We start from the raw sequence: 13881 nt of genomic DNA, 5'->3' as shown, positions 1-13881 counted from the left end.
TGCTAATTTTCCAATGCAATGGAAGCAAATCTGTAATTGAAAACAAACTTTGAGAAAGTCAATCTCTTAAGAAACAAGTATATTTTTCAAAATAACTAATGAATGAAATAACCAGTTGCATAATCACATAGATATTAAAAGATTAAAAACAAAAAAATTATAATTGGGTCATGGGATGCAGGTAGTGATGGGCTCAAAGGTTAGTGTTAACACTGAATGCTTTCATTGCTTAAAAAGAAAAACCATTGAACAACTAAACAGTGAGAGGCCTTAGCACAGGCTTGAATTCAATCCCTACTCCATTACTTCCCACTTTCACCGAGTCACTTAACTAGTGCCTTAGCATCTTCAGCTGTACATGGAAATTAACAATAAAACTGCCACATACTTGTCATGAGGATTAAGTAAATGAATATACATAATGCATTTATCATTGTCCTTGGCTCACATGGAATACTCTGTGTTATTTGATTCTATGATTGAGAGATAGAAACCTGGATTGTTCAGCTTTTCTCCAGCAACAATTACTTCTAGGGGTCTATCCCAAGGAAATATTCTCAAAATGGAAAAGAACACAGATGAATTTCATGGCACAAAACAGATTGATTATACTAAATGTGCTAATTGTATGAAAGCAGAAGAAGAGTTAGGCATATAGCTTTGTTGGTTAACTGTGGTCTGCAGGAGCTGCTGGCTTGTATTGGGTTGCAAGAGTCAGGTGTTAATTTTTCAGAACTTTTATAAGACAATTGAATAAAGCTGTTATTAAAAGCTAAGTTGTATAATTTTATAATTAAATAATGTTAAAAAGAATGTTCAACATTTATCACTTCCTGGTTGTTTTACTACATTCTACTACTCTCCATATTCTTGGGGTTATTTATATTAATGTCTGTAGAAATTGTATATACAGGCATGCTATTGGACATCTCTTCCCAACTTAGTGTTTGTTTGATACTTTGAATTTGGCTACAATTGGAGCATTCAACACTATAGAAGTCAACAAATGCAGCATATCAGGGGCTTTTTTTCCTCAGAGAGCGAATGTTAAACATAGTAGCAACTGTTACCTAAACAGGATACTCTTTACACAGTCCCTGCAAATGGTATTTTGAAGATATTGATAATATAGAATATGCTCATGTGTTAGTGTTAAGTAAAAATGGCAGGCGGCAGAATTATATAAACAATTTTATTATGATACTTTTTTTAGGATATGCAGGAGAATGGAAGAAAATGTACCAACATGTTAACAAGTGCTGGAAGTACAAGGGACTTTCTCCTTTCAACTTTTGTATATGTTGTAGTTTTTAAATTACTCTTAATAGTCATATATTATTTTCACCAAAAACCCAAACTTCATTCATTAGTTTCTTCTTCTTCAATATGCAAATGCAGAAGTGACAGAGGTAACAGACTTACTATTAATATTATCTTTCCAATAGGGTGATTCAAACTCTTGAGAACAGTTAAGATCAAAGAAGTAAATCTTAGAATGCCCTGATAAATTTAGACTTGGAAAAATATATTAGTTGTTACTAAGAACTTTATTAACAGCTTACCCTTAATGTTCCATGGCATGACAATTTTATGTGAGGTATGATTCTGTTTTTGATAATTTTAGCATCTAACATTGATTAAGAGCCTGCTGTCAGCGATGTATTATATTTTCCATTCATGATCTCATTTATTTATCACAGCAAACATGAAGGCAGATGATGCTATTACTATTCCCATTTTCGGATGAGGAATGAAGGCTACAGGTGGTTAAATAACTTGCCCAAATAAAACAAAAGCAGGAAGTGATGCAACTGAACTTTAAGGGTAAGTTTCCTTTTTTCCTTTTTTGTCTTTTTAAATTAAATTATAGTTGATTTAAAATGTTGTGCCAATTTCTGCTATACAGCAAAGTGACCCAGTCATTCACACACACACACACACACACACACACACACACACACACATGCACACTCCTTTTTAAATACTCTTCCATCATGATCTATCTCAAGAGACTGGATATAGTTCCCTGGGCTGTACAGTAAGACCCCATTGCTTATCTATTCTAAATGTAATAATTTGTCTCTGCTAACCCCCAAACTCCCAATCCATCCTACTCCCTCCCCCCTTCCCCTTGGCAACTGCAAGTCTGTTCTCTAAGTTCAAGGGTAAGTTTGATTTAAAGCTCCTATTTTTTTATTTTAAACTCTAAGCTATACCATGTCTTCAGTGTAGTGCTAATTACACACCAGTGATAAAATAAGATTTATATCAGTATCGGGAGTTCCTGTCGTGGCTCAGTGGTTAATGAATCTGACTAGCAATCATGAAGACGCAGGTTCGATCCCTGGCCTTGCTCAGTGGGTTAAGGATCCAGTGTCACTGTGAGCTGTGGTATAGGTTACAGACACAGCTCCAATCCCGCATTGCTGTGGCTGTAGTGTAGACCAGTGGCTACAGCTCCGATTCAACCCCTAGCCTGGGAACCTCCATATGCTGCAAGTGCAGCCCTAAAAAGCAAAAAAAAAAAAAAAAAAAAAAAAAAAGATTTACATCAGTATCAGTTTCTAGAGGTAGAACATACTTGGTTAAGTTCACTTTGCCCATATTCCAAAAATTATCCAAATGAATCTGCTTTCACATTTTTGCTGGCACAGTAACATAGCTGTTTTTAATGATGTTTGTTGACTCAGCAGACTGTGTTCTGTTTGCTTTTGTTCTGCTATCCAGCTTTCATCTCAGCCAGGGCCTGTTTAAACTAGGACACTATTTCTTCCCTCAATCCAAGGACCGCATGACCAAGAAATACATGAAACACAATGCTTTTCTGTACCCAAAGAGTAACTTAACTTGAATGCTAGCTGCTGGATGAGAGGATGTGATATTACCCTTTTATGGGCTCTAGCACGTGGCCATTGACCTACCAACTTCTGATCGACCAGTTGCTGATTGACATGACCAAATGATTGAATACACAAAGAAGTCAGGTGTATTTGCTCCTTTCTGTTCTAGTAAAACTAGGGCTGACACTTGGAACATATTCATATCTTTCCAACATCATGTATCCAGGATTGATTTTTCAGTATGAGGAAACAGTTTGGTGTTGGATATTTTTCAAATCCCCTAAGAAAAGAGGAGATTCAGTATTGCTTATCACCTGGCATATCTTAGAAACTGATGCATTTATTCTACTGGTGAGGAAATCAAATATAAGTTATTCTTTATTATGATGGCTTTAGAACCTGTAAGGTTCATTGATAATCTCAATAATTATAATTCTCTCACTTAGTAATGTTATATCATGAATTCTCTGTCACAGAGCCCACTCTTGGTCCTTGCTTTCACAAATGAAATGGGCACAGGCGGGGAGGAATTCTGGGTCAGTTTTAGAATTTCTGAAATTGAGCTTTCCTTTGGGATTAAGACATGATATCTGGGGGACTCATTTAAAAATGTGCATGTTCCTCAGGAGTGATCATTTCACAGTCATTGGTAATCCTTAGCATAGTCCATAGCATTTTTGTTTGTTTTTTGCTTTTTACGGTCACACCCATGGCATATGGAAATTCCTGGGCTAGGGGTTGAATCAGAGCTGTAGCAGCCTAAGCTACAGCCACAGCAACGTGGGATCCAAGCTGTATCTGCAATCTACACCACAGCTCATGGCAATGCCGGATCCTTAACCCACTGAGCAGGGCCAGGGATTAAACCTGCATCTTCACAGATACTAGTCAAATTCATTTCTGCTGCTCCACAATAGGAACTACGGTACATAGCATTATATGTTGAACACTGGTAGGTCCTTCTTTTTTTTGAAGAAACAGGCTTACAGAGACTACGTGCTTTCCCACCGACACATAGAAAGACACGAGTCCAGGAAAAGGAACTTGATCTTAACCTTCTCTTTCAGGCCTTAAATACGCTCGTTTCGCTTTCTTCATTATTTGACTTATACTGCATGGTATTTTGCCATATAATCTCAGTTCCCTTACTCTCTAGCTTTAGTGGCACTGACCCTGCAAAGTACCAATCTTGAACTAATCCAACCAGCTGTCCTCGCTGCTCCTATGGTCATAAAGTATTGTTGGATAAAGTGAAACAAAAGTGCAAATCAGGACCACAAATGGAGGGCGTAGTCCCCAGCCCCAGAAGGGTCTCGGTGGGGACATATGGTCCTTCTACATTCCCTGGTCCACTTCTCTTATCTTCCTGAATGAGTCCACCTCCTTTGGGCCCTCTACTCATCCCTCACTTGTCACTTTCCCCTAAGGACCTCATGTCTGATTTCACTGAGAAGTTGCTTACTTCGCCTTTGGAAATATGGTGGAAATCTTGCCATTTCTGCTCTCTTTCTTTCTGTTCTTTAAGGTCAGTGATATTTAAAAGTGATTGTTTCTCCAAATATGGAATGAGTTGCTCTTTCAATGTACGTCAGTATAAAACATCCATCGAGAACTTGATGTCCTGGATTTCAATGACAGCTGTGCCTGTTCTGACTTAGTCATATCTTGACTCTGCGACTCCTATCCCTGCATAGATGATTTAGTAGAAGTTACTAAAATATATCTAAAGCTAAATCACTTAAAAATCAAGAACTTCGAGGTATGGTTGTAATAAGATAGTTTTAAAAGTGGAGTTTGGATAGGAGGTCTTTGTGCATATTAAACAAATTTAGTGCTGCTTACACGGACTCCTGTACTCATACAGAAAAATCCCACTATACACTTAATACTCCCTGATAAACATTAAATATCTTTGAAGTATGCAATGAAGGTGAATGTTCAATGAAACATTGGCTATTTTCATACATGATGGTTTATAAATTTCTCCATGCTGTGGTTTGGTAATGAGCTCATGTTTGAAAGTATCACTAGTTGAAGTGATTCAGAAGATAGTGACTTTTCCCTTTATCTTTCAACAGTAGGAATCTAAATTAAACTAAAACTATAACAATAAACTATTAATTCTACAAAGTTGGGTATTAATTTAATTGAGGAAATGCTATGCTGATAGTTAGAAAAGAATGCATGGAATACCCTTGCACTATTTCATTTTATTTTTGTCTTTTTTTGTCTTTTTTAGGGCCACACCTGCGGCAAATGGAGGTTCCCAGGCTAGGGGTCTAATCAGAGCTATAGCCACCAGTCCACACCACAGCTACCGCAACACCAGATCCAAGCCACGTCTGTGACCTACACCACAGGTCATGGCAGTGCTGGATCCTGGACCCACTGAGTGAGGCCAGGGATCAAACCCACAACCTCCTGGTTCCTAGTCGGATTCGTTTCTGCTGCGCCACTATGGGAACTCCTCTTGCACTATTTTAAATGTGTCAGTTTATTTTTTGATATACTATGGTGCAGACCTCTTCATTCATTTATTTTAAAGGACTTAAGAAAAAGGTATACCATCTAAAAATCTCTTTTTTGTTATCTTCTGCCAAAAATAGAGAAAATAAGTAGTAGGAGATATTTGGTATAGAACAATTACGTTACTTTCAGTAGTATTAAAATAATTACATCTTATTTTTTTTGTACCAATATATTCCACACAGTTCAACATTTAAAATTTTAAGAATTGCTTTTTCATGATAATGTTTATTCTCAGAACTGTTCATAGATGTTTGCTCTTCCAGGCCTGGTGTTTTGGCTAAGGTTGATGTTAAACCCATATTCATTTTTTTATTTTAATTTTAAAAATTAAAGTATAGCTGATTTATAATCTTGTGCCATATATGCACACACACTCTTTTTATCATATTATCTTCCATCTTGTTCTATTACAACTGATTGGATATAGTTCCCTGTGCTTTACAGTAAAACCCATGTTAATTTAGATTTGACAATATATAGAATAGGGTAGGCAAAAATATATTTTTTATTTTTTTAATTTTACAATATAATTATATGGTAAATAAATTATAAACAAAAAAACAAAGTTGAGTTAACAATTTGGGTATTTTATTTAGAAGCCAGGATTTTTTGGCTTTGTTACATTTATGCCACCATATTTTGAAGTTTTCAGTATAGTTTCTCTTTACCTGTAAAGTTTGGAAACTACAAGTCATCTCTTCCTAGAATATAAATTAGGATTTTTTTCATATGGAGGTGTTTGTGTGTGTGTGTGTGTGTGTGTGTGTATGTGTGTGCGTGCGCGTACATGTGAGATTCTAATCTGAACCAGAAATCAATTGTTCTGCTCCTTCTAAGACTGGATTTCTATAAATTTTAGCATTTAACCTTGTTATTTTTTTGTAACTTCATGGTTTAGAATAGCACAAATAGATTTATAACAGTCCTTAAGTCCAAACACCCAGGTGCTATCTTACCGGACATCCGTTGTATGATCAGGAAGTATTAAAATAATCTGAAGCCAATGTTAAGTCTTTCTAGCTATTATTAGCAATTGATAAGATCTAGATTCTCTTTTATCTGGAGATGCCTTAAAATGTTAGTTGGTATTTAAACACTGAAATACATTTGAACATACCGTTCCGCTCATGTCAAATGGAAAAAGAAAGCAACACAACCCTCTCAAGTCTATGAAATCAGACTGTTGGTGAAAGCTGTATCTTGTTAGCATGTGAATTTTGACCTTGTAGGTCCAGAAATTCTAGTGAACCACAAAATCTGAGCTATGCTTCCCACCTACATACAATATACTACCTTCTCTTATCTACACAATACGAGCTTCTTCAGTTCTTTCATAAAGTAATGCGGAGGGAAAATGAGTGTATCATAAAACACAGCACTCTTTTTACTCTACTGTAACACCTTTAATTTGAAAACACTGTCATTGATATCATTCAATGTGCTTTCTCATGTCTTTGTAAAAAAAAGCTTTCAATGAAGCCCTCAGTCCCTTTGCAATTCACCCTTTTTCCTTTCTTCCCAGTTTGAAATACGCTAATCTCAGCTTCATAATACACTGGCCAGAAACTGTGCACATTCTTGCTACTGCAACAGGTGTTTGTCAGTTTCTTAAGTTGCTTTCCTTTCCCCTGAGGTGGTGTTATTTCCGGTACATTCCAAAGGCTCTGAAAAAAAAACCTTTCACAGACTCTTGCCAAGCCAAATCATGACTCCAGTCTCACAGTTATTGAGAACCCATTGTTCTTCTGGCTTTCATTTTATAGACAACTTGTGTGTGCGACTTTCTCTAATTCCGATCTGGGGGATAACCAAAACCTTGATTAAGAATTTTGCAAAGCTGAAACTGAAGATGGAAATGATTTTTGCTCAGAAGCAAACACTCGAGATGTCTGGGAATGGGGTTGATTCTATTCCTGGCAAACCTGATGTGAAAAGGTTTTCCTCCTCCATTTAGACCACCCTGAAGTTTGACATACACGTAAACAGACTGACCTCGATAACTTGCAGTCTACCTGCTAATGTTTTCCCTGCAAGTGAGGGCTCTGCGTGCATTGTAGGGCTAAACTTTTTATTGCAGAGCTTAAGCAGGGGAGGGAGAGGTGGTAGAATGGAGACCATCAATCAGTTGCTTATTTATATAGTTTTCACCCTCTCCAAACACTGCACACCTACTTCACCGAGTAAAACCCAAGTCCACCATAATATGAATCAGTCATGCTCGCAGCACATACATGCAACTTTAGAACAGTGACAAGGCAATAGAAGATTAGATCGCTCACAACCAACCTTTTGGAAGTTTCTCAGTCCCGCTGAAGGCAACCAAAGTAAGAATATGTACCAGTGGAATGTTGACGAGCTCTCTCATGATTAATCCAGGCTCAGGCAGCAGAAAGTTCTTTTCTGGACAACACAAGGAAAATGCCCCCACAGTTTACATTTTAAAGCATGGTTTGTTCCAAAAGGGTCGTCTGCTAATGACTGTTTGTGTCAGCAGCTCCACAGGCTCTAAGTATAATCAGGAATTCTCAGACTTGGCTGTAATGATGGACACGGCCAGCTGGTGAGTATCCACTTAGGCCAGTAATGCAAGTGAAGGGCTGGAGGAACAAGGGAAAGAAAATCCCTTTAGAATCCCTTTTAAGACAGTGATAGAAGACAATACCAGATGCCTTTTGCAACCATCATTGTATTCTCTGAGGTGCAATCTTCCTGATCTTCTGATTCAGCTCACTCCCTTTACCCCACTCACCCCAGAAGGCTGGGTGTATCTAATCATGACGTATCCCCACCTTTTATTCCCCCTCCCACATCCAATTATTACCAGTCCCTACAGATTGTACCAACTCCTGTGTTCCTGGATTTCTCCCCCTCCTTTGATTTCAACCAGTGTCACCCTATCCCAGCCTTCCTTTGAGACATTCATCTTCTTGGAATGGCAGTGGTCACCTCCTGTCTGTTCTCTTTGCTTGTGTCTTACTGTTTTCTAATCTCTTTTCAGAGAATCTGTCTGCTCAAAAGTCATCTGGGGCTATTCATCACAAAGAAAAATGTCCATACCTCTCTAATATGATGTAGGAAGCCCTGCTGGACTCTGCCTACCTGTTTAGCTCCACCTGTTACAATCTATGCTTCTATTTTTAAAAATATTTATTTATTTATTTGCTTTTTAGGCCTGCACCTGCCACATGTGGAAGTTCCCAGGCTAAGGGTCAAATCAGAGCTGCAGCTGAAACTACACCACAGCCATAGCAATGCTGGATCTGAGCCTCGTCTGCAACCTACACCACAGCTCGTGGCAATGCAGGATCGCTAACCCGCTGAGGGAGGCCAGGGTTCGAACCTGCAACCTCATGGATACTAGTTGGGTTCATTAACCACTGAGCCATGACAGGAACTCCTTAAAAATTTATTTTATTGAAGTAGTGTTGATTTACAATATTCTGTTGATTTCTGCTCTAGAGAAAAGTGACTCAGTTATACACATATATACATTCTTTTTCATGTTCTTTTCCATATGGTTTATTACAGGATAATATTGAATATAGTTTCCTATTCTATTCAGCAGGACCTTATTGTTTATCCATTCTGTATATTATAGTTTGCATCTACTAATCCCAAACTGCCAATCCATTCCTCCCCCTACCTGTCCACTTTTGTAACCACAAATTTTTTTCTATCTCTCTATTTCCATTTGTAGATAAGTTCATTTGTATCATTTTTTTAAGATTCCACATATAAGTGATATCATATGATGTTCATATTTACCTGTCTGACTTACTTCACTGAGTATGATAATCTCTAGGTCCATCCATGTTGCTACAAATGGCATTATTTCATTGTTCTTTGTGGCTGAGTAATATTCCATAGCAAATATGTACCACATCTTCTTTATCCAGTTCTCTGTAGATGGATATTTAGGTTGCTTCCATGTCTTGGCTATTGTAAATAGTGCTACAGTGAACATAGGGGTGCATTTTTTTTTTTAAGTTATAGCTTTCTCTGGATACATGCTTAGGAGCAGGATTGCTAGATTATACGGTAACTCTATTTTTAGCTTTTTTGAGGAACCTCCATACTATTCTCCATTGGGCTGAATCAATTTACATTCCCACCAGTAGTATACATGTCTTTATTTTAATATTTAGCAATCTGCTGATGGTTCACTGTGTATAGCTTTCTTGACTCCATGAATTGGTCCTATTGTTACCTCTCTTGGAGTGTTTTTTTTGCTCCTCTCCACCCAGGTAGTGCTTCTCTCAGCTTGATCATCATCTCCTCCTGGGAGCCATCCTAGACCAAAAATCCCATATTGTCCCAACGTTGCCTTAGGTCTGCCTCCTCTGAGCTTCTCTGATTTATTGTACACACCTCTATCATTGCATTTACCACATGGTTTTAAGTTTTTTCCCCTTGTACTGGTGTCTCCCTCATTTTCTGGCCTCACAAGTTCACTGAATCAGCTGCCATTGGCTGTTGATTGCAGCGGATTCTCCTGAAGGTGCACCTTTATAGCTTCTAAAACATTCTGTGCAAATTGCCTTTTCCCACGGATCAATATGTCTTGGAAACTTTTCCATGTTAATATATACAGCCCTACCTCATTATTTCTATTGGCTACATAGATTTCTAAATTGTGGAAGTATGATGAAATATTTAAACATGCCCCAGCAATGTATGAGAGAATCCATTTCCCCATACCCTCATAGACACTTACCTTTGAATTTTTACATTTAAATAGAGTCAAAGGAGAATTTCATTGTTTCGCTTACATTGATTCCACTGAGTACTACTAGTAATGAGAATTTTTCATATATTTGTTCATCATTTTCCTTTTCTATGACTTTTGTCTCTTTTCTTCTTAGGTCATTTTTCTCACTAATTCATAAGAGTATAAAAAAATCCTCTGGGTGGAAGTAATTTATATCACTTGTCCATTATATATTTTGTAAACATTTTTCTATGTAGAATAGCTCTACTCCTAGTCATAGTGACTACTTCAGAAATGGGCTTAGGGCTCAAGCTGGCTTAGGGTTCAAGGTCTCCCTGATATTTTACTGGACCTAGTTCAAAATAAGCTCCTCCTTCTTAGATCATTACCTATGGGGACCAAGTAAACCAAAGCTGTTGGCGGCTTCATGCTTCATTAATAAGAAGTAGTGTGCAAAGCCAGATCTATCCATTGGATTTCCTTATTTTTGAAATTAATAAATTCTCCCTCTTTTATGGCTTGGCTTGAGTTTCATTCCTTAAATTGCAATCAGAATAATTCTGATGTAATTTTAACAGATGAGATATAATTTTGATGAGGTTTCTGCTTTGAGCAAATCCTGTGAATGCCACCTATTTTTTTCTTTAATTACAGTGTTGTTGATTTACAATGTTGTGCCAATTTCTCTGTACAGTAAAGTGACTCAGTCATACATATATATGTATACATTCTTTTTAAAAAATATTATTTTCCAAAATGATCTATCCCAGGAGATTGGATATAGTTCCCTGTGCTATACAGTAGGACATTATTATCTATCCATTCTAAATGTAATAGTTTGCATCTACTAACCCCAAACTCTCAGTCCTTCCCACTCCCTCCTCCACCCCCCTTGGCAACCACAGGTCTTCTCTCCATATCTAGGAATCCATTTATGTTTTGTGGATAGATTCATTTGTGCCACATTTAAGATTCCACATGTATGTGATATCATATGGCATTTGTCTTTCTCTTTCTGACTTACTTCATTTAGTATGAAGTGAAGTACTAAGTTGTATCCATGTTGCTGTAAGTGGCATTATTTTGTTCTTTTTATGGCTATTATTCCACTGTATATATGTACCACATATTCTGAATCCATTCACCTGCCCATTCAATGTCCATTGGGACATTTAGGTTATTTCCACATCTTGACTATTGTGAATAGTGCTACAGTGAACATAAGGGTGCATGTATCTTTTTGAAATAAAGTTTTTTCCCAGATATATGCCCAAGAGTGGGACTGCTGAATCCTACAGTAGTTGTATATTTAGTTTTCTGAGGAACCTCCATACTGTTTTTCCATAGTGGCTATACCAGTTTACATTCCCACCAACAGTGTAGGAGGGTTTCCTTTTCTCCACACCCTCTCCAGCATTTGTTGTTTGTAGGCTTATTGATGATGACCATTCTGACCCTTGTGAGGTGGCACCTCATAGTAGTTTCGACTTGGAATGCCAGATATTTCATGGGAAACTTTGACATTAGCTCATTTTTTAAATGTGAAATTTAGAAATCGGTAGGATGAGCAGAATGAGTGCTATTCCCATAAGCACTAGGGAAAGCACAAGGTTTGGAAATTTTCATGACTGTAGATTTGTGAGCTAAAGTTCAGCTCAGGACTAGTACAAGCCATTAATAAAGTCCAAGGGGAGCCCTTAAGGGGCCTCTTTAGTCAAATACGCACCCTCTACTCTCTTTCCCTTTCCCCTAAAATATGGAACAAGCATGATGGTGCCCCCTTTGAGCCCAATAGAATCGCACCTTCTAGACCAGTGACCCCAAAATATTATCCCTGACTTCACATTCCACCACGTCCTGAGCCTGAAGGTGATGATATGATACTGTGCAAAGCTAAGGGGAGAAAAAACTCTGTTGAGGGAAAAATCAAGCCTGGATGTGTGGAGGGTGCTGGTTAAAAATGAATCAAGCATGAGCTAAGAAAAGCCTGTGGAGAGTGTGGCATACGCATGAACACTGCAGCAGATCCCAAGTGCAGCAGCTGGAGGATGTCAGCCAGTTATGCTCACTGTAGCAGTTTTTTGGAACCCAGATTCAAAGTGGTCTTCCATCCCACAACACAAGCAAATCTCTTCCTTACAAAGCAGGCTCATTCAGCCGGTAGTAGAGACCGGCTTCTAGCCATGTATTTGGCTTCTTTCTGGACATGTGGAGAGAATATGGGTCTGATGGCCAGTCTTTACTTTAGTAAAAGGCGCTCAGTCACCAAGTAAACCTGTCCTCTGACCGCTGGTGTCTCTGCTTCTTCATCTTAAGAGCTGGCCAAGAGACAGGTAGCACAACTCTGAGCCACATCTTGAAAGAGACCCTGGAAGTCAGCATACAGCAGCTGATGAGACCAGCCCCATTTCCACTGGGGTCAGCACTTCATCAGCTAGGGCTCCTGGTCTGCACTCTGCCCTCATACATCTGGTGACTTTTGGCAAGGAGTCCCTTCTAATTACCACAAAGGGCGATGACCTAATTCTTTGCCTCACTTGTCAGTGGATGGTCAGAAATGCCATGTGGATTCCTCTTTCCAGAAAACTCCAAAGAGGTATTCTGGAGTTCTGTTTTTAAAAAGGGATTTAGGAACTCCTGTTGTGTCTCAGTGGGTTAAGGACCCAACGTTGTCTCTGAGAGGATGTGGGTTCGATCCCTGGCTTCACTCAGTAGGTTAAGTATCTGGTGTTGCCACAAGCTGCGGCATAGGTCGCAGACGCACCTCTGATCCAGTGTTACTATGGCCGTGGTATAGGCCAGCAGCTGCATCTCTGATTCAACCCCTAGCCTGGGAACTTCCATATGCCACAGGTGTGACCCTAAAAAGAAATAAAAATGGATTTAATGTCTGATTAATTGTTAGGATATCAGAGATGCATCAGTATCTGGGGAACCTATACCTTATAAAATTTAGTGGAACTCTTAAAATGTTTGTTCAATGAATGAATGTATTAAATTGACTACCTACTGTGTGCTGGACATTCAGCAAGAAACAAGCAATAAACTTTCTGATGATGGAGTGAATATTATACAGTTACATCAATAATTGGCTAAATTATACTCTCATGAGATGCATGGTTCTATAAAATTATACAAGAATTGAACCTGGCCTTGTCTGAGGGCTCAAGAAATGTTTCTTTGAGAAGGTTCTAGTGAGGCTAAACCCTTCAGGATAAGTAAAAATAAGACAACTAAACTAGGGATGTCTAGGGGTAGACCATCCCAACAGGTAGTGTGGGGAGGTGGGTGAGTATGGAAATGATCCAGAACATGAAGGAACATGGTGATGTCATGGATATGAAAAGGGTCAGTGTGTTTGGAGCACAGAAAGTAAGGGTAAAACCTACAGAGACAGGTTGGTGTGGTTATTCAGGAACTTGTATGTTTCAGTAAGAACTTCATTCTAAGAGCAGGAAAAAGCCATGTGAATGTAGTTTGCAGTTAAACCTATACAAGTGAATCAACTATGCTAAGGAAAGCATGTAGAAGGAGGGGAAGTCCTAGAACTGAGCCAGGAAACATCCCACCCTTTAAGAGTCAGTAAGAGATAAAAAGCTAGAGAAAGAGATTGAAAAGGAGCAGCTAGTGAGACAGAAAAAAAATTGATAGAGTGTCACTAAAGGGAAGGGAACAGAAGGGAGCATTTCCAGAAGGATAAAGTACTTGCCACGAGTGTTCTGAATGCTACTGAGAGGTCAAGTAAGAAGGAACAGAAAGGTTTCCATTGAACTTAGCAATGTAGAAGTAATTTATGACCTTGAT

At 38.4% G+C, this 13881-nt stretch overlaps 1 protein-coding gene and 1 long non-coding RNA gene across 2 annotated transcripts in view; one reads left to right on the top strand and one right to left on the bottom strand.

Annotated features, from left to right (window-relative positions):
• Positions 1-7849, bottom strand: part of MUSK (muscle associated receptor tyrosine kinase) — a 105921-nt gene extending 98072 nt beyond the window's left edge. Inside the window, exon 1 of the mRNA XM_021074443.2 lies at positions 7656-7849. Coding sequence (XP_020930102.1) covers positions 7656-7734 — 79 coding nt within the window. The 5' untranslated portion in view covers positions 7735-7849. The remainder of the gene's footprint in view (positions 1-7655) is intronic.
• The window catches only part of LOC110256901 (uncharacterized), a 95015-nt gene that overhangs the window by 14491 nt on the left and 66643 nt on the right, over positions 1-13881 (top strand). The window contains exon 2 of the long non-coding RNA XR_002338981.2: positions 1701-1824. This is a non-coding gene — a long non-coding RNA (uncharacterized LOC110256901). The remainder of the gene's footprint in view (positions 1-1700; positions 1825-13881) is intronic.

Source organism: Sus scrofa, chromosome 1 (genome assembly GCF_054392235.1).
Source record: "Sus scrofa isolate SSC_HxYL_T2T_F1_AM1 chromosome 1, Sscrofa_HxYL_maternal_Yorkshire_Landrace_v2.0, whole genome shotgun sequence".
Taxonomy (NCBI): Eukaryota; Metazoa; Chordata; class Mammalia; order Artiodactyla; family Suidae; genus Sus; species Sus scrofa.
The sequence above is the reverse complement of the archived record's forward strand: the minus strand, read 5'-3'. Positions and strand labels throughout refer to the sequence as shown.